General features: G+C 41.4%; 1 protein-coding gene across 3 annotated transcripts; it reads right to left on the reverse strand.

The window, feature by feature from the left end:
- Positions 1–3,901: 3,901 nt before the first annotated feature.
- LOC121545168 (matrilin-3-like) lies at positions 3,902–13,431 on the reverse strand. Of its 3 annotated transcripts, none has more exons than XM_041855613.1 (7): positions 13,008–13,431; positions 12,063–12,227; positions 10,768–11,337; positions 8,340–8,459; positions 7,840–7,878; positions 5,350–5,463; positions 3,902–4,598 (listed from the first exon to the last, which is right to left on the reverse strand). In XM_041855613.1, the coding sequence occupies exons 1-7, from the start codon at positions 13,267–13,269 to the stop codon at positions 4,552–4,554; spliced, it is 1,317 nt and encodes a 438-aa protein (XP_041711547.1). In that variant the 5' UTR covers positions 13,270–13,431; the 3' UTR covers positions 3,902–4,551. The 3 variants fall into 3 exon arrangements, with proteins under 3 accessions (XP_041711547.1, XP_041711546.1, XP_041711548.1); XM_041855612.1 differs by lacking the exon at positions 7,840–7,878 and adding an exon at positions 6,147–6,283 and having other exon boundaries at positions 8,312–8,459; XM_041855614.1 differs by lacking the exon at positions 7,840–7,878.
- Positions 13,432–21,434: the final 8,003 nt, after the last annotated feature.

A 21,434-nucleotide genomic window follows, 5' to 3' on the forward strand; every position in this document is an offset into this window, starting at 1 on the left:
TGGTCTGATAGTCCTTTACGTGCCCTTTGGCAACTTCAAGCAGGCTGTCATGTGCCTTTTACTGAGGAGTGGCTTCAATCTGGCCACTGTACCATAAAGACCTTATTGGTGGCGTGCTGCAGAGATGGTTGTCCTTCTGGAAGTATTTTTTTCATCTGAAAAGTATGCTTTCCTCCATAAACTCAATTCACAAGCTAGCTTTATTGCATCACTTCCACGTCGCTTTCATAGGTATCCCTGGTAACCACACACTGGAAAGCGCTTCAACGAGGCTACAGCTCTCAACATTGTGGTAATTGTAGTCCATAATGATTTATGTATTGTGTTGTAATCCTTGTTGGTTGCACTCCCTTCTGCTTCTCTTTAGAAACTTGGGCAGAGTGAGTAAATATATACATTGGGGAATTTTTTTTATAGTCAGCCACCAATTGTGCAAGTTCTCCCACTTAAAAAGATGAGAGAGGCCTGTCATTTTCATCATAGGTACACGTCAACTATGACAGACAAATTGAGAAAAAAAAATCCAGAAAATCACATTGTAGGATTTTTTATGAATAAATTTGCAAATTATGGTGGAAAATAAGTATTTGGTCGCCTACAAACAAGCAAGATTTCTGGCTCTCACAGACCTGTAACTTCTTCTTTAAGACGCTCCTCTGTCCTCCACTCGTTACCTGTATTAATGGCACCTGTTTGAACTTGTTATCAGTATAAAAGACACCTGTCCACAACCTCAAACAGTCACACTCCAAACTCCACTATGGCCAAGACCAAAGAGCTGTCAAAGGACACCAGAAACAAAATTGTAGACCTGCACCAGGCTGGGAAGACTGAATCTGCAATAGGTAAGCAGCTTGGTTTGAAGAAATCAACTGTGGGAGCAATTATTAGGAAATGGAAGACATACAAGACCACTGATAATCTCCCCTCGATCTGGGGCTCCACGCAAGATCTCACCCCGTGGGGTCAAAATGATCACAAGAACGGTGAGCAAAAATCCCAGAACCACACGGGGGGACCTAGTGAATGACCTGCAGAGAGCTGGGACCAAAGTAACAAAGCCTACCATCAGTAACACACTACGCCGCCAGGGACTCAAATCCTGCAGTGCCAGACGTGTCCCCCTGCTTAAGCCAGTACATGTCCAGGCCCGTCTGAAGTTTGCTAGAGAGCATTTGGATTATCCAGAAGAGGATTGGGAGAATGTCATATGGTCAGATGAAACCAAAATAGAACGTTTTGGTGAAAACTCAACTCGTCGTGTTTGGAGGACAAAGAATGCTGAGTTGCATCCAAAGAACACCATACCTACTGTGAAGCATGGGGGTGGAAACATCATGCTTTGGGGCTGTTTTTCTGCAAAGGGACCAGGACGACTGATCCGTGTAAAGGAAAGAATGAATGGGGCCATATATCGTGAGATTTTGAGTGAAAACCTCCTTCCATCAGCAAGGGCATTGAAGATGAAACGTGGCTGGGTCTTTCAGCATGACAATGATCCCAAACACACCGCCGGGCAACGAAGGAGTGGCTTCGTAAGAAGCATTTCAAGGTCCTGGAGTGGCCTAGCCAGTCTCCAGATCTCAACCCCATAGAAAATCTTTGGAGGGAGTTGAAAGTCCGTGTTGCCCGGCGACAGCCCCAAAACATCACTGCTCTAGAGGAGATCTGCATGGAGGAATGGGCCAAAATACCAGCAACAGTGTGTGAAAACCTTGTGAAGGCTTACAGAAAACGTTTGACCTGTGTCATTGCCAACAAAGGGTTTATAACAAAGTATTGAGAAACTTTTGTTATTGACCAAATACTTATTTTCCACCATAATTTGCAAATAAATTCATTAAAAATCCTACAATGTGATTTTATGGATTTTTTTTCCTCATTTTGTCTGTCATAGTTGACGTGTACCTATGATGAAAATTACAGGCCTCTCTCATCTTTTTAAGTGGGAGAGCTTGCACAATTGGTGGCTGACTAAATACTTTTTTTCCCCACTGTATTTGTCTGTTTATTCCAAGATTATTATCTCAAAAGAGAGAATATCTCATTAATTTATGTAAACACTTCTGAAATGGGAAATGCCAGAGCCATCTATTAGAATATCTATGGCTCAGTCTGGGAAATGTGGCATGCCTGTCTACATTGGCAACATTATGTTATTTATTTATCTTCCAGCTATAGTCTGTTATCATTCCAGTTGAAGTTCACAATCATTTTTCAGTCTCTCCTATTTTAAGGCAAATTATTCTGAATACAAATTATTTGGTAGCTGATGGACTTGGAGACAGCCAGCAAAGGTATATTTCTTATATTGTGCTTGACTTATTTATATCCATGTAACGCTGAAGTCTTTAAGACCTTTTCAAATGTATACTGTGCGAAACACAAATACAGACAGAAACATTCATGTCAATATTACATTTGTTCAAAATATGTATTTAATGTATAAATTTGTACAAATATCAAAAATAGCACCCTATATACAGTGCATTCGGAAAGTATTCAGACCCCTTGACTTTTTCAAAATGTTGTTACGTTACAGCTTTATTCTAAAATGGATTAAATCTACACACAATACCCCATAATGACAAAGCAAAAACAGGTTTTTAGAAATTCTTGCTAATTTATTACAAATATAAAACTGAAATACCACATTTACATAAGTATTCAGACCCTTTACTCAGTACTTTGTTGAAGCACCGTTGGCAGTGATTACAGCCTGGAGTCTTCTTGGGAATAACACTACAAGTTTGCCACACCTGTATTTGGGGAGTTTGTCCCATTCTTCTCTGCAGATTCTCTTAAGCTCTGTCAGCTTGGATGGGGAGCGTTGCTGCACACCTATTTTCAGGTCTTTCCAGAGATGTTCGATTGGGTTCAAGTCCGGGCTCTGGATGAGCCACTCAAGGACATTCAGAGAGTTGTCCCGTAGCTACTCCGGCGTTGTCTTGGCTGTGTGCTTAGGGTCGTTGTCCTGTTGGAAGGTGAACCTTCGCCCCAGTCGGAGGTCCTGAGCAATCTGGAGCAGGGTTTCATCAAGGATCTCTCTGTACTCTGTAGAAAGAGTTCAATCTCGTTTTCATCAGACCAGAGAATCTTGTTTCTCATGGTCTGAGAGTCTTTAGGTGCCTTTTGGCAAACTCCAAGCGGGCTGTCATGTGCCCTTTGCTGAGGAGTGGCTTCCGTCTGGCTACTCTACCATAAAGGCCTGATTGGTGGTGTGCTGCAGAGATGGCTGTCCTTCTGGAAGGATCTCCCATCTCTACAGAGGAACTCTGGAGCTCTGTCAGAGTGACCATTGGGTTCTTGGTCACCTCCCTGACCAAGGCCCTTCTCCCCCAATTGCTCAGTTTGGCCAGGCGGCCAGCTCTAGGAAGAGTCTTGATGGTTCCAAACTTCTTCCATTTAAGAATGATAGAGGCCACTGTGTTCTTGGGGACCTTCAATGCTGCAGACATTTTTTGGTACTTTTCCCTAGATCTGTGCCTCGACTTAATCCTGTCTTGGAGCTCTCTGGACAATTTCTTCGACCTCATGGCTTGGTTTTTGCTCTGACATGCATTTTCAACTGTGGGACCTTATATAGACAAGTGTGTGCCTTTCCAAATCATATCCAATCAATTGAATTTACCACAAGTGGACTCCAATCAAGTTGTAGAAACATCTCAAGGATGATCAATGGAAACAGGATGCACCTGAGCTCACTTTCGAGTCTCATAGCAAAGTGTCTGAATACTTATGTAAATAAGGTATTTCTGTTTTTTACTTTTAATACATTTGCTAAAATTTGTAAAAACCTGTTTTCACTTTGTCATTATGGGGTATTGTGGGTAGATTGCGGAGGAAAATGTTTTATTTAATCCATTTTAGAATAAGGCTGTAATGTAACAAAATGTGGAAAAAGTCAAGGGGTCTGAAAACTTTCCGAAGGCACTGTATTTTGATATATACACACACACTACACAAAAATGCACAATTCCTTTTTCCTCATCAACACAAACCGTAAGCCACATGAATATTACAAGCTAGTCTTCTTATGTAAATACAAGTTATATATAAATATTCAATAATTACGCATTGACATAAATTACATTTCCTGTGTCATGTCTTTCATTTATCTCGCACATGCCACAATAAGGAAACAAATCACTTGTCAGTGATGTAGCCTATTGCTTCCTCTGCACTTTCATTATAGGTGGAAGATAAAATACATATCGAATATTGTTAACTGGAAAGGTGCTACCATGGGGAGCAAATTATTGTGCAAAAAAAATCTATTTGGTCTTTGTTCTTAGCTTAAATGGGATGAAATGGGGGATATCTGTTGTGAGCAAATGGAACATTACTGGCCAAGTCATTCAATGGTAAACAAAAAGTCTTATATGTAAAACACATAGATTGAAGGAGGTTATACAGAACATACAATAACTCCAAAATGGACTGTTGTTAATAATGAACGTTGCTAAAACAGGAAAACTATACAGCCATTTTAGATTGAGGTTAACTGGGTGAGCTCTAAATGGTCTCTTTGCTGTGTCCTCTTCTTTAGAATCAACGCTTTCGTCCAACCTGGGTCACTATCCTCGATAAATCATCTAGTGGACATAACAGTCAAGGAAACATTTGTCTTCTTCAATACATATACAGTATATGCATATGAGCAATCTTAAAGTGTCATAGTTCTTTACTGTCTCGGGAATCGGAAAGAGAAAAGGGTAACAGTTGAAAGTAGAGCAATATATGTAGGCGTCACTGGCGTAGCACACAAATGTTGTTTTAAGTTCTAAATCTAGAAAAACATGCCAAAATGCCCTGGATCATTAGCCCTGGAGCATTTAATAGTGCTACAAGACCAAACAAAAATAAGTTTGTAGATTTGTATTACATTTTTTAAATAATCTAATGTTAGAATAAACAATCAAGGCCTTCAAACACTTGTTGGACAATAATTGTAAAAATGAAATGCCTTAGGGAGTTGACATAAATCCAGTTAGTTGCATTTAGATGGTCTATCAAAATATATATTTCAAATTGTGTTAACATTAAGACAAATATTGAGATTGTCCCGTCTTTCAAGAATCCTTGAGCTCAAAAAGAGCAACATTTTCTCTCAGCCTCATGGCAAAATGTGTAAAATAGCATGTGATTAGCTATAAAATTGCAAATTTTTCTCTAGTTTTCTCCATGCCCCATGGAAAAAAACTAAATCCACACAGAACTGTGCTACCCCACTGGTAGGCAAACTGTATGTACAACATTGCAGCTGGTGGTAGTGGCTTTGAGATCTTGTGAAATTGCTAAATGAATAAATACCACCCATTAAAAAACAATGGTGGGGTAAAAGGATATGTTTGCTGGTCAGCTCCTGTATGGTGGACTGCATCTTCATCTGGAAGGCAATCTGAGCCTCACACATGCACGCGTCTTCACTCAGCTTATTCCCACTCATCTCTTTTGCGTCCTCTGAAAGAGACATCAATGGCAGAAGTCAATCATGAATAAATTGTACATTTTTATATAGAAATGTACATTAAGTAACTCTAGTTACCATTAAACAAGTTATAGCTGACAAGTTGATAGGCTACATAGAAACGTAAAGTGTAATAACGTGACACTTCGTCCACACCTAGGAATCTATTAAAACCCTTGTCCCTATTGGTTACAAGGAAACTACTTGTGTAGTTACAAATTGCACAGTGCTACCAAATGTAACTTAATGTAAAGTGTGACAACTAGTTGACTTAATGTCAATACTTCAAATACAGACATTGCATACAGTCAAGTGGTTAGTCAAAGATCAGGTGAAGCTTTTTCGATCATTGAGGGGAAGTCAGTGGTAAATCAATTGGTTTTTGCAAAAGGTTAACAACAGCCATTCATTCAAGCACTTGTTCATCATAACACAAACCCATCATGTAGTAGTTCATATACTTAGATTTTTCAAGGTCTCCCGAAGATTAAAAGCAAACCATAGGTGACGGCATGCAATTTGAGAGACCCAGACATCAGTCCAACAAACGCATGAGGCCAAAAACAAGTCAGACGGCCGAGCTCCTTTGTGTCCTTTTCCTGTGTCTAACTCCTGTTCCGCTAGCAGCTAGCTCATGCTGCACCTCCCTATGCTCATCCATTTCCTTCTTCCTTACTGTGGCACAACTTGCTCTTTAAGGTGTGAGCTATGGAGTCGATGGTGCTAAAGTTGGCCGAGTGAAAGTAATGCTGGCTGTGGGGCTCAGAGGCTATCTCCTGGAGCTCTCTCTCCTCCGTTTGTATATCTCCACACCTGGGGAAAGAGAGGAAGACAGGACATGACAAGGGTCACTTAGACAAACCCAAAACTGAGGTAGGGTAGATGATACATGGGATGGGACGTCTAAGGATTACAGAGCTATGGTATGAGGAAACATGCATTCATATAATACACTCGGGGGGGAAATACTGCCTTTACATTTGGAGGGGAAGATATCTGGAGTCATTTTAGAGTTTTTAGTCACCATTTTACATCTTCTGAAATGTTACACTCAATAAAATGGTGTTAGGGCCTCCCGAGTGGCACAGCAGTCCAAGGCACTGCAGTGAATGAGGTGTCACTACAGATCCGGGTTCGATCCCGGGGTGTGTCGCAGCCGACACACCCCCAGCCGACCCATGAGGAGACGCACAATTGACCCAGCGTCATCCGGGTTAGGGGAGGGTTTGGCCGGCCGGGATGTCCTTGTCCCATCGCGCTCTAGCGACTCCTGTGGCGGGCCAGGCGCATGCACGCTGACACGGTCGCCAGTTGTACAGTGTTTCCTCCGACACATTGGTTCGGCTGGCTTCCGGGTTAAGCGGGCAGTGTGTCAAGAAGTGGTGCGGCCGGCTTCCGGGTTAAGCGGGCAGTGTGTCAAGAAGCGGTGCGGCTTGGCAGGGTCGTGTTTTGGAAGACGCATGTCTCTCGACCTTCGCCTCTCCCGAGTCCATACGGGAGTTGCAGCATTGGGACAAGACTGTAACTACCAATTGGATATCACGAAATTGGGGAGAAAAAGGGGTAAAAAGTAAAAAATAAAATGGTGTTACATTATACTGTATAAGAAAAAGGGGTCTCACCCTGCTCATTGAGGTTCCTGGAGTGCTCAGAGATGTCGTATTTTGACTGTCCCGGAGCACATTGGCTGACTTTGGCCTGGCGCCCACTCCCTGCGAGATGCTTCTGTCCACCTCTCACCGCCTCCTTCAAAGCTTTGGTGGTCCGGTGCTGGTTTAAGGTGAACTCGGTCCGGACTCTGCTGGATTACTGGATCAGGCCAACCTGTACAGTGCCAGGGCTGACTTGGAGCAAGTCCACCAGATGCACCACAAAACGCTTCACCAGCTCAAAGTTGTCAAGGCGGACGCTCTTGGAGCCGTCGATGACCAAGATCAGGTCGAGAGCTCCGGCCCTGCTGCCCGGGCTACTCTACAGCTCCATGGGTGCGAATACTAAATAAGCCATGCCCACACGCCACAACAAACTCACCATGTATTAGCCGTAAGGTGAAGGGGGGGACAGCAATGTTAGCTAGCAAAGATGGCATAACTGCATTGGATAGTGGCATGCACAGTGCTTGACTTCGGCAGGAACACACAGAAACTGAGTTCCATGCACCTCAAATGTTCTCCTGCATTAGTTCCTGCAACTCTTGTTGAATATTGGCTTAAAAATATAAAGTTCCGGCACCTAAATATAAAACAGTACCAGCACCCAAGTTAAGCACCGGCACTTATTTCAATCTACTTCAAGCACTGGGCATGCATACCATGACAGCAGAGTTTAGGTTTTCTAGCCCATGAATTCTGGAATAAAGGTGCACCAACCGTTCAAACCTGATCCATTTTGGTTTTGCAAAGAACCTGCTGCCAGGTGTAAACATAAGACAAAATCTTTCACATTAATATTAACCTTTGCCCCTAAATACAAGGCTTGTATTCTTTTCCCTCTCCTTTCTGTATTACACAATTAATACAGTAGAAACTTCCACTACACACAAAAAAACATTCAGGTAACACTTTATTTGAAGGGTACCTACATAAGGACTTCATAATGCATGTATAGCTCATACATAACACATTCATAAGCAGTACATAAGCATTTCATAATATACTTATGTCAACAATCGCAAGTTGAAATCTGCAATATAAGCAATATACCGGTGACATAACAGAAAAATCTACCTGTGGCTGTTGGCATGAGCATTTAAGAAATTATTGCTTGTGAATGGGTTATTCATGGGTATGAATGTATTATGAAGTCCTTATATAGGTACCTATAAAACAAAGTGATACCTACATTCCCGATAGAGGCTTGTGGTCCTTACGTGAACATGTTTTCTTGTCCGCATTCAGTGTATAGCCTTCTCGACACTTGCAGGTGTACGAGTTGTTGTTCTTGACACATATGTGGTCACAATCGTGTCCCAAGGCACAGGCATCCACACCTGTAAACAAATATCCTCACAGCTGATTGGCTTAGTCTGACAACATCGTCAACGTGAACAGGAATAATTAGGTTTGGATTAATGTAAATGATCAATTACTTTCTAATTGGTCAATTGAGGGTTATCATACGGAATCTAATCGAAGATTGCTGTTTCACATTAAATGTTGACATAATTATTATTCTATGATTTGCATACCTAACACATTAATCAATGTTTTTTGGGTACAGGTGCACAAAACCAGTTCTCGAGGGCTGCATCTGCTGGTTTCCATTCTTGAATTTTAACCAACAACTAGTTTCAATCTGAGAAACCAGATATGTGTACTTCCTGGGTGATCAATAACATTAGTTGATCAAGTAGGTGTCAAGGACGGGAAGAAACCCAAATCAGCTGGACTGTGGCCCTTAAGGAATTGTACATAACATGACTTAATCTTTTGATCTCCAAAAGTCCTTAAAGTAGGTGGAGTTGGTGCCTCTAGGGCAATTCAGGCGGATGTTAGAGAGCCTTTTTACTGAAGAATGTGTTTGTTTCATATGATTGGGTTTTGCTTTTCGTGTTTTCTGTTTGCTTTTCATGTATTGTGTAATTTATGTGTATATAGATACACTACCTGTCAAAAGTTTTAGAACACCTACTCATTGAAGGGTTTTTCTTTATTTTTACTATTTTCTACATTGTAGAATAATAGTGAAAACATCAACACCATGAAATAACACATGGAATCATGTAGTAACCAAAAAAGTGTTTTTAACAAATCAAAATATATTTTATATTTGAGATTCTTCAAATAGCCACCCTTTGCTTTGATGACAGCTTTGCACACTCTTGGCATTCTCTCAACCAGCTTCATGAGGTAGTCACCTGGGATGCATTTCAATTAACAGGTGTGCCTTCTTAAAAGTTAATTTGTGTAATTTATTTCCTTCTCAATCAGTTGTCTTGTGATAAGGTGTGTGTGTGTGTGTGTGTGTGTGTGGGGGGGGGTATACAGAAGATAGCCCTATTTGGTAAAAGACCAAGTCCATATTATGGCAAGAACAGTTCAAATAAGCAAAGAGAAACGACAGTCCATCATTACTTTAAAACATGAAGGTCAGTCAATATGGAACATTTCAAGAACTTTGAACATTTCTTCAAATGCAGTCGCAAAAACCATCAAGCGCTATGACGAAATTGTCTCTCATGAGGACCGCCACAGGAATGGAAGACCCAGAGATACCTCTGCTGCAGAGGATAAGTTCATTAGAGTTACCAGCCTCAGAAATTGCAGCCCAAATAAATGCCTCACAGAGTTCAAGTAACAGACACATCTCAACATCAACTGTTCAGAGGAGACTGTGTGAATCAGGCCTTCATGGTCGAATTGCTGCAAAGAAACCACTACTAAAGGACACCAAGGAGAAGAAGAGACTTGCTTGGGCCAAGAAACACGAGCAATGGACATTAGACCGGTGGAAATGTGTCCTTTGGTCTGGTTCCAACCGCCGTGTCTTTGTGAGATGCAGTGTGGGTGAACAGATTATCTCCGCATGTGTATTTCCCACCGTAAAGCATGGTGGTGGAGGTGTTATGGTGTGGGGGTGCTTTTCTTGTGACACTGTCTGTGATTTATTTTGAATTCAAGGAACATTTAACCAGCATGGCTACAACAGCATTCTGCAGCAATACACTGTCCCATCTGGTTTGGGCTTAGTGGGACTATCATTTGTTTTTCAACAGGACAATGACACACCTCCAGGCTGTGTAAGGGCTATTTGACCAAGAACGAGAGTGATGGAGCGCTGTATCAGATGACCTGGCCTCCACAATCACCCGACCTCAACCCAATTGGGATGGTTTGGGATGAAACGGAACGCAGAGTGAAGGAAAAGCAGCCAACAAGTGCTCAGCATATGTGGGAACTCCTTCAAGACTGTTGGAAAAGCATTCCAGGTGAAGCTGGTTGAGAGAATGCGAAGAGTGTGCAAAGCTGTCATGAAGGCAAAGGGTGGCTATTTGAAGAATCTCACAAATATATTTAGATTTTTTTTAACACTTTTTTGGTTACTACATGATTCCATAGCTGTTATTTCATAGTTTTGAGGTCTCCACTATTAATCTACAATGTAGAAAATAGAAAAAATTAAGAAAAACCCTTCAATGAGTTTGTGTTCTAAAACTTTTGACCGGTAGCGTATGTATAGTGTAATTGTTGTTTATTGATGTTTTCATGCAGGGTTAATCTGCGAAAGAAACCATGGTCTCAGCATGACTCCCTGCTTCAACACAGTTTAAAAATATACAAATTGCCTCACTCTCTTACCACACAGGGTTTCCCTGAACTTGGACGTGAGCTTCTCGATGACGCCGTAGGTCTCCACATAGAACACGTGTTCGTCCAGTGGCAGACTGGCCATGAGGCGTAGGGACTTCATGTCCGCCCTGTCCACCCCCACTGCGTAGATCTCGATGCCCGCCGCCCTCGCTGCCGCGGCCACCTCCTCCACCGTGTCCTGGGGCCGTCCGTCGGTCACGATGATGGCCACCTTGGCGATGTTCTTGTTGGCTAGCCGGGAGCCTGACTCCTCGGTGAAGGTCTCCTCCATGGCCGTCTTGATAGCCAGGCCAGTCATGGTGCCAGCCGCTAGAGATTCGATGTGGGCCAGCGCTGCCTTCAGGCCCGGCTTGTCGAAGTGCGTCTTGAGCAGGAACTCGATCTTCACTGTGCTAGCGTAGTTCACGACGGCCACACGCGTGGCGTCCGAGCCAACCTCGAGCGTGTTGACCATGTCAGCCAGGAATATTTTGACCTTCTCGAATTCTGCGGGGCGCACGCTACGGGAACTGTCGATAATGAACACCAGATCTAGGGGCCGGCTTTTGCAGTGGGTTACTGTGAGGGAAAAGATGGGGCATTGGTTTTTACCACCGAAGGTGGAATGGTTTGCTCTACACACTTTGACAGAGAACTTCTGTATCAAACACATTCTGGCTTCACATTCAGGTCTGGGTTGCTGAGGGTTTTAGCAAGTCAGCTTGACATGTTTTACTGGTGAATTTACTAGGTGCTACTATTTGAAATAGATTGGATGGGAGCGTTAGTTTTTAAGCGGGCAACCGTGTATGCTTCAGTACACACAGCAATGATACTAAAAACAGCAGTAAAAATAAACGTTTTAAAAAGTCTAAAGAAAAAGTGGATGAATACAAACTTCTAAAGCTATGAATAGATATAAGGGGAAGCAAAGCTTAGTGAGAGAAGTTTCTGAACTTTTCCGAGGCAAGTAAACATGGACACTTGGAAACAGGGAAAGATAAGGTTCAATTCAACCAAACCAATTTCAATGTAACATGGTAAACCAAATAGAAGGCTCATGTTTACTTCTCTCAAGATTCACATGCAGAGGAGGAAAAAATGAAAACTACCCAATAGTGACTTATATGATAGCACCTGCTCAATCATAGGACAAATAGATTGTAAAAAGGAAGAAAAATAAAACACATAAAAACACCAACATAAGGGGGGGGGTTCCGATTCAGATTTCTACCCAGCAACCAATCAGTCCTTGAGGGGTTCAATCAAAAGGAGGTTTTTGTTTTTTAGCTAAAGTATTCTACCTGTGCCAGCACTGATGATGGGAGTGGGGGTGCCGCTTGGGGTACTGACCGGCTGTTCAGGTGGAGGGGGTGGTGCTGTGGGCCGGAGGTACATGACTGGTGGCCATTTCCTGGGTGGCTGGTGATAGTAGTGATAGCCATTAAACCTGTAATTATTGCCATGTACTTTGGGCCACCATGAGGGAGGAAGATGGAGAAGCAGTAGAGCAACGGTTATTTTGTTTGCCTCAAGCGCAATGAGATGCCTATGGCTAGGTGATGATGTGAAGTACATTAGCCTGCTGTTATTAGCCTTAAGCATCAGTGAGAGGCTGTATGCTAGCAATTAAGTCAATTATGCATCAGTATTTCTTCATGCTTATTGCAGCTACTAAGCTACAAACATACAGTAGGTTGTTTCTCAATTCGCACAATGTCAAGTGTTCTGAACGCCTGGAAAAGCGCTTCATAAATCCATTATTGTATGGATATAATAGCCAGAACATTTACTATAGCATTTACTATAGCATTTACTATAGCCCTAGCCCAAAGGTTTGAGTACACATTGACGCCAGTCCTTCCTTTGGTGTGCTATTTTGTTAACATTTTCCAGCTAATGAATTTCAAAATGTATGCAATTGTATGGCAAGATAAAGTATATTTACAGTAACAAATGTATATCTGCCTTTATTCTGTAATACCCAAGGACTGGCCAATACCCGCTTACATTTCAGAACTTTTGTCATACATGGACAACAATGCCAAATTATCTCAAATTTAAAGATACTATAATCTTAAATGTAAAGTCATAAACAGCAATAAAACTTAACAAAGGTGAATAACTGCGCAATCTATTAGAAAATATCAGCTACCGATGTCTTTGCACAATGACCAGCAAGCATACCCCGTGCATAAAAGGCTCTCTACAGAATATTATGGGTCTACATGGCACGAAAATGAACCAACCTCCCAAATCAATAGTTCTTTGATTCTGATTCTGAGACAACTGAGCTGGTTGCTGAACATTCCCAATTTGTTGCTGTCCTTGTGGAGCACTCTGAAATGGTTGTTGCTGTTGAATGCTCCGCTGAAACGTTTGCGGTGGCAGGATACGGGTGTCTGCGTGATGCTGCCGAGGATGGTATCCTCCATGAAGTCGGTATGTTCCTTGGACCTCCATAGCAAGCAACAACATGCAACAGATGAGTCCTCGGATTAACAATGTCATCCTGTGGCAGGTGGTTCTTTAAGGTAGGCTACGTCTCAAGAAGCAATTCTGAATACTAAACCTTGAATACAAACATTTGCTCTCTGGGGGCATATTTAACCATCACCGGGCAAAACACGTGGGAGAAGGTCATCCAATCCAAAATGAGAAGTGGGAAGAAAGCATTACACAAGTTTGTGGTCGGTTTGTACGACCCGAACAGTGGCTATGGAAGGCAAAGGGTGTGATGTAGTTATAGAGGAAGAAAGGGATGTAATTTTGTTTTCTTTGTTCATGCAAAGTGCGACCTCTAGCGTCACATACAAGCACATGCAAGCTTAATGGTGTGATCAGTTTTATTCTTAATTTGATATGCATACATTTTAATAAAAAAAAATAATAATTATAAAACAGAGCTAATACACAACTACATTTGATGTAGGCCTATAGAATTAATATTTGTTTAGTTTAGATTATTAGTTTGTTGGTCTTTCAGTATACAGGTTCATAAGAGTAAAACGGAATTACTTTGATGTTACAAAAAACATCCAATGTTAAATAAGACAATTTCTAAATGCTATAATGTATTTGATTAAAAAAATATTAAAATGCTTAGCTATTACTATTAACATTATGTAGCTTACATGTATATCATTAGTGAAAATCAGCTATAAAACAAACTCTTGTGCACAAAAATAAGCAACAGAAGCCACTGGAATTTTGTTAAATAAATTGGAAATAAATTGTAATATCAGTATATCAGAGTATATACTGTATTGCAAAGCTTGGGGGACATAATATATGTATTCTGGCCAAAATAGTACCTCTGTAATGCTTGGTTTCATGTTAAGACAACTCTGTTGTTTTCCATAATGCATATTGTTTTATGCAAAGTTCCATGCTTCCAATCACTATCCCTGGTGACCGATTATCTACGTACTCACAATAGAAATGCCCTTCTGTTCGTAGTGTTTTCAGATGATGTTTGTGATGGCATTGTTGTCATTGATCTCTTTCATGATGTAGCATTTGGGGGCAAATTGACAGCAGAGGATGCTGTAATTGGACACCAAGATGGCCGCCATCGCGATGGCCCGCTGGTACTTCTCCGACATGTTGATGTAGACGGATATAAAGACGATCCAACCCACCAGGAAAATCAGCATGCTGATGGAAATGAAATTGCCGTTGTTATACAAATCTGGCAATCACTTCCCTTTGAACGCAAACAGGAAGCAGACCTCCACCAGCAGGGCAATGTAACCCAACATGGCGCCAAAGATTGCCTTGTTGCACTCCAGATGGATGGTGGCCTCGTCGAACGTGCTGCTGTTGACAGTGAACGGCGGGGCGTAGGTCAGCCACAGCACGCACAGGCGTACCTGGGCCACTGAGCAGAGCGTTACCATGGCTCTTCAGCGTGTCACCAACTCTGACCCACAGGTCGAAGGTGAAGCCCACGAAGATCTGGAGAAGGCTGGCCAGGATGCAGGAGATGCAGAGGGAAGTATTCTATAAATCAAGATTGTGTGAATGCATGTACCACTCCGAAATAAAGAAATATTTTGCCTTTGAAGATTTGTCTCTGGTCATGCAACTACAAAGTCAAAGTCAATAATTCTGAATGTCAATTGATTTTTAGATTCATTCTCATCAATGACAACATTCTAGAACTGAGTTATCACTCATCTAAGTCTGGTATCCGGGATAATCTGGTTAGTGATTATATAATTGATTAAGTGGCTCTTTCCTTGTAGAATGTTGACAGCTGAATAAGACACATTGTATTGCTAAGATGCTCAAACTTAACTTAATAGCTACACTCACCGACACAGGATAAACTTTATCCCGAATGCTGGCCCTGACCAAACCGGTAAATTGCCCCTCACTATAGCTGCACTTCTCCACATGGCCAGACTTATAGTGTTCTTCTCCTCTTTTAATGCTCTTATGCTCATGCTTGAAAAATGCCATATGGTCTGAACTAGACACCAAAGTCGACATCCTGTAGAAACAATTATCTAGGCTAAGTAAAAAAAAGACTATCACAGTGACATCAAGATAGCTATTAATATTAGTTATTTATTGTGTAGGCTGCTATCCTACTTGAAATATAATACAAGAATTGGCCCCGTCACTAGTTAGCGCCGATGACACTTTAATAAACCTGCCCCGTGGGAAGCACCTTAGGTTGGCAGGCACCTCAATACAACACTGGTCATTCACACCTGTAGTATAGTGAATGGACTATCGCGAGATTACCTACCTGTTATAGTGATGAAAACGTGACTGGAACGGGAGAATGAAAATTATTCCATATGTGTTATTTCATAGTTTTGATGTCTTCACTATTATTCTACAATGTAGAAAATAGTAAACATAAAGAAAAACCCTTAAATTAGTAGGTGTGTCCAAACGTTTGACTGGTACTGTACATTTCTGCAGGAAGAATGGTTAACACTACAAAGAGCACTCACCATTGCTAGAACATTTGAAGCAACATAGGCATAATCAAAAGTGCTTTCTGATAATTCTGGCAAAGCTGAAGACAGTCATGTTCATTTTACTGGAGGACCTGCAAATGCTAATAAACAGAGAGGCAGAGCATGCCATGGAAACAAAAACACTGATACAGAGGAATGCAATAGTTACACCAAGTGTTTCAAATGTGGACTGACAACACACAAAGCAGCTACATGCTTGTACTGTAAGAAAACAGGACATTATGCAATGGTCTGTGGAAAAAAGAAAGACAATTTGAAAGAACAAAAGCAAGGTGACAAAAATAAAGCTAAAACTGACAAACCAGTTAGAGCTGTGAATGAACCTGAATCTGACTCAGACGAGTGAAAGTCAATGGACAAAAGCTGAAAATTATTATTGATACAGGCAGCGGAAGGAATTTCATTAGAGAAGCCCTGTTCAAGAGAACGTTTGCACACACAGGAATGGGACTTAAAGAGACTAAGAAAAAGTTATGTGCTTATGCTCAGTCTACTCCACTACAGTGTGTAGGTTACTTAGAATAAGAGCTAGTATGGAATAAGAGTGCAACAAAAGACCAGATCTTCGTGATCAGAGGAAACGTAGAAGCATTGATGGGAAGGAAAACATGTTTTGACTTGAAAATACTGAGCACAAGAGATAATGTCAATTCAGTAGAGCAATCACAGGAATATGAGTCCCTTTTCCAAGGACTTGGACATATTCATGGATACAGTCACAAAGTTACGATGAATGAGCAAATAGCCCCTGTAGCTCAAGGCCTGAGACACATTCCGTGTCCAATTCTGGTGCTGTCAATCAAGAACTGGACTAGATGTTAGATGATGATATCATTGAAGAAGTGAATGAAGGATCAGAATGGATTTCCAATATTCTCCTCATTCCAAAGAAAGACAAAAAAGAAGTCACAGTTTGTGATGACTTACGAGAACCAAACAAAGGTGTCATACGAGAACGACACCCAGTTCCCACAGTAGACAGTATACTGCAAGTAATGTAAGGAGCGAAAGTGTTTGCAAAACTGGAAGCGAGAAAAGGATTTTGGGAAGTTGAACTAGCCTCAGAATCAACAAACCTGATAACATTCATCACACACAGAGGATGCTACAGATTCAAGAAAGTTCCTTTCAAATTATCAAGCGCACCTGAGGCCTACCAGAAAGCCATGGACTTTATGCTATGTGGATTACAAGGTGTAGTTTGCTAAAAGCGAAAGTGAACTGGAACAGAGACTGAGGAAAGTCTTCCAAAGATTCCAAGACAGAGGACTGACACTTAACATGGAAAAATGCATCTTTGGACTAAAGCAGATTGAAATCCTTGGACACGTAGTCACGGCAGAAGGGATAAAACAAGACCCAAAGAAAGTTGAGGCCGTTGGAAAAGCAACAAGACCAGAGAATGCAGGAGAACTACGATCATTCCTGGGGACGTGGATTTCTCATTAAATGCATACCAAACTACGCAAACCTCTCAGAATCACTACGGAAACTGATCAGAAAAGGACAAGAGTGGGAATGGACATCCAAAACAGAGAAATCATTTAGAGAAATGAAAAAAGCCCTGACTATTGAACCATGTCTAGCATACTTCAAACTAGATGTACCAACAGTAGTGATTAGTGACGCAAGCCCAGTAGGACTTGGAGCTATATTGCTACAGCAACCGAAAAATTGACAGAACTAGCCAATCACTTATGCAAGTCGTTCACTGACCCCTCGAGAGAGAAGATACTCTCAGATCGAGCGAGAAGCTCTTGGATGCGTGTGGGCAGTAGAACACTTCAAAACTGTTCTAAATGGAGGCAAGTTTGTACTACAAACTGATCACAAACCACTGTTCAAGCCTGAGAAGTCGATGTTGTGGTCACAGAGAATTCAAAGAGTTGGGAAATCGCGGGAAAAACAATCGTATCTCAACTTTCCTTACCTGTAACTGAAGAAAATGGATACGTTGACGATTATGTGCAGAGAGTGCTTTCAGTTAGCACACACGACATACCTGCAATGACAATCGAGGATCTGAAAGAAGCAACAAAACAGGATAAAACCTTGACAAAGTTGATTCAAACTGTGGAAACAGAAAAATGGGCAGATCCAATTCAAAAGGATTTACAGCCATACAACAGATGCTCAATGGAGTTAAACACATGATGATGGCCTTATTCTAAGAGGACACAAACACAGAGATCAAGCAAGCCTTGAAAATCGCACACGAAACTCATCAAGGAGTGGTTCGTACAAAACAGTACCTAAGAAGCAAATTCTATTGGCCTAACATGGACTTAGATGTTGAAAGACTGATCAGAAATTGTACAGCATGTGTGATAAACCAGTCACTGAATGAAGGCCAACCACTTGAACTGTCACAAGACCCTGGAGTTAACTAGGTATTGACTAACAGTAGTGGGGCCGATCCATAATTAATACATACCTACCGTAATTGACTTTTACTCCTCTTACCCAGAAGCTGTTGTCAAATCTGGCATATCTTCAAGTACACTGTCTGCAGATGTTGAACATCTTCGCACACTTTGGATACCCCCTAGAGGTGGTTAGATATACTGGCAGACAATTCGTTGGACAGACTTTAGAAAAATGTTGACAGTGTGTGGAATCAAACACATTAGAGCATCGCCGTATTATCCTAAGAGCAATGGGGAAGATCAAGCGATTCCATTGATATCTGAAGAAAGCCTTCAGAACAGTCAAAAGTGAGGGGAAGAGCTGGAAAGAGGAGCTTCCAAAGATTCTCCTAGGTTATCGCTTAACACCTCATCCTGCTTCAGGAGAAACACCAGCCTTTCTCATGTTTGGAAGAGACATTCGAACAAAGTTGCCATGTATTGAGAAGGAAAAGGAAAAAACAAAAACAAAAGACAAAAGAAAATAAAGCAATATGCTGACAAAACAAACAGAGCCAAAGGACACAACTTCGATGTTGGAGACATTGTGTACATCGCAAGTATGGAGAAACCAAAGTTGAATGCCAAGTTCCGAGACACATGCTACAGTGGGGAAAAAAAGTATTTAGTCAGCCACCAATTGTGCAAGTTCTCCCACTTAAAAAGATGAGAGAGGCCTGTAATTTTCATCATAGGTACAGGTCAACTATGACAGACAAAATGAGAAAACATTTTTAATGAATTTATTTGCAAATTATGGTGGAAAATAAGTATTTGGTCAATAACAAAAGTTTCTCAATACTTTGTTATATACACCCTTTGTTGGCAATGACACAGGTCAAACGTTTTCTGTAAGTCTTCACAAGGTTTTCACACACTGTTGCTGGTATTTTGGCCCATTCCTCCATGCAGATCTCCTCTAGAGCAGTGATGTTTTGGGGCTTTCACTGGGCAACACAGACTTTCAACTCCCTCCAAAGATTTTCTATGGGGTTGAGATCTGGAGACTGGCTAGGCCACTCCAGGACCTTGAAATGCTTCTTACGAAGCCACTCCTTCATTGCCCGGGCGGTGTGTTTGGGATCATTGTCATGCTGAAAGACCCAGCCACGTTTCATCTTCAATGCCCTTGCTGATGGAAGGAGGTTTTCACTCAAAATCTCACGATACTTGGCCCCATTCATTCTTTCCTTTACACGGATCAGTCGTCCTGGTCCCTTTGCAGAAAAACAGCCCCAAAGCATGATGTTTCCACCCCCATGCTTCACAGTAGGTATGGTGTTCTTTGGATGCAACTCAGCATTCTTTGTCCTCCAAACACGACGAGTTGAGTTTTTACCAAAAAGTTCTATTTTGGTTTCATCTGACCATATGACATTCTCCCAATCCTCTTCTGCATCATCCAAATGCACTCTAGCAGACTTCAGACGGGCCTGGACATGTACTGGCTTAAGCAGGGGGACACGTCTGGCACTGCAGGATTTGAGTCCCTGGCGGCTTAGTGTGTTACTGATGGTAGGCTTTGTTACTTTGGTCCCAGCTCTCTGCAGGTCATTCACTAGGTCCCCCCGTGTGGTTCTGGGATTTTTGCTCACCGTTTTTGTGATCATTTTGACCCCACGGGATGAGATCTTGCGTGGAGCCCCAGATCGAGGGAGATTATCAGTGGTCTTGTATGTCTTCCATTTCCTAATAATTGCTCCCACAGTTGATTTCTTCAAACCAAGCTGCTTACCTATTGCAGATTCAGTCTTCCCATCCTGGTGCAGGTCTACAATTTTGTTTCTGGTGTCCTTTGACAGCTCTTTGGTCTTGGCCATAGTGGAGTTTGGAGTGTGACTGTTTGAGGTTGTGGACAGGTGTCTTTTATACTGATAACAAGTTCAAACAGGTGCCATTAATACAGGTAACGAGTGGAGGACAGAGGAGCCTCTTAAAGAAGAAGTTACAGGTCTGTGAGAGCCAGAAATCTTGCTTGTTTGTAGGTGACCAAATACTTTTTACTTTACTATTTTCCACCATAATTTGCAAATAAATTCATTAAAAATCCTACAATGTGATTTTCTGGATTTTTTTTTCTCAATTTGTCTGTCATAGTTGACGTGTACCTATGATGAACATTACAGGCCTCTCTCATCTTTTTAAGTGGGAGGACTTGCACAATTGGTGGCTGACTAAATACTTTTTTCCCCCACTGTACATTACATTTTAGTCATTTAGCAGACGCTCTTATCCAGAGCAACTTACAGTTAGTGAGTGCATACAAAAAAAATTATTTTTCATACTGGCCCCCCGTGGGAATCGAACCCACAACCCTGGCGTTGCAAACGCCATGCTCTACCAACTGAGCTACATCCCTCAATTATATGTGTATTAAACCAACACAATTGGTGGCTGACTAAATACTTTTCCCCCCCACTGTATACTGAACAAAAATAAAAAAGCATGCAACAATTTAAGATTGTACTGAGTTACAGTTCAGATGAGGAAATCAGTCAATTGAAATAAATGCATTAGGCCTTAATCTATAAATTTCACATGACAGTCAGGTGGGTTGATTATCTTGGCAAAGGGGAAATGCTCACTAACAGGGATATAAACACATTTGTGCACAAAATGTCAGAGAAATAAGCTTTTTGTGCTTCTGGAATATTTCTGGGGTCTTTTATTTCAGCTCATGAAATATGGGACCAAAACTTTATATGTTGCGTTTATATTTTTGTTCAGTACAGATAGCACCTTTCTGTGTTTTTCTGTTAAAGATTTGTTCATTGATGGTGGTGAGTTAAGATAATCAGAAATAGCATGAAACATCCCCACTTTTAGCACACACTTGCAAGCAGGCAAAGTAGCCTATACTTCTATGCGTGCTGAGGCATGCGTGATCACTCAACATTGACAGGACAGAGAAAACAGACACATACTCACATGCAAACGAAAGACAATGAAGAAATTAACAAAACAATGAAGAAACTGACAAAACTCGTAAATGGTATGAAATAAATCAAAACTTGTTGATCAAGTGTAGCAGTTTTGAATTGCATTAACAGAAATTAGCCTACCGTAATTTAACATTGTAGTTTAGAAAAGAATGGGGATCAACAGTGACATTTACTGGTGGTGATAATGTTAATTCATTCCCCGTTACATATACAGTAACAAAGAAAGGGTAGCCTAAACAATTCACACAATGACACAATAAATTCACACAAATTGTCAGGAGACGGAGAGAGAAATACCTTTATTGCATCTTCGCCACACATCCATACCCTCCTTG

This window comes from Coregonus clupeaformis, chromosome 29 (genome assembly GCF_020615455.1).
Source record: "Coregonus clupeaformis isolate EN_2021a chromosome 29, ASM2061545v1, whole genome shotgun sequence".
Taxonomy (NCBI): Eukaryota; Metazoa; Chordata; class Actinopteri; order Salmoniformes; family Salmonidae; genus Coregonus; species Coregonus clupeaformis.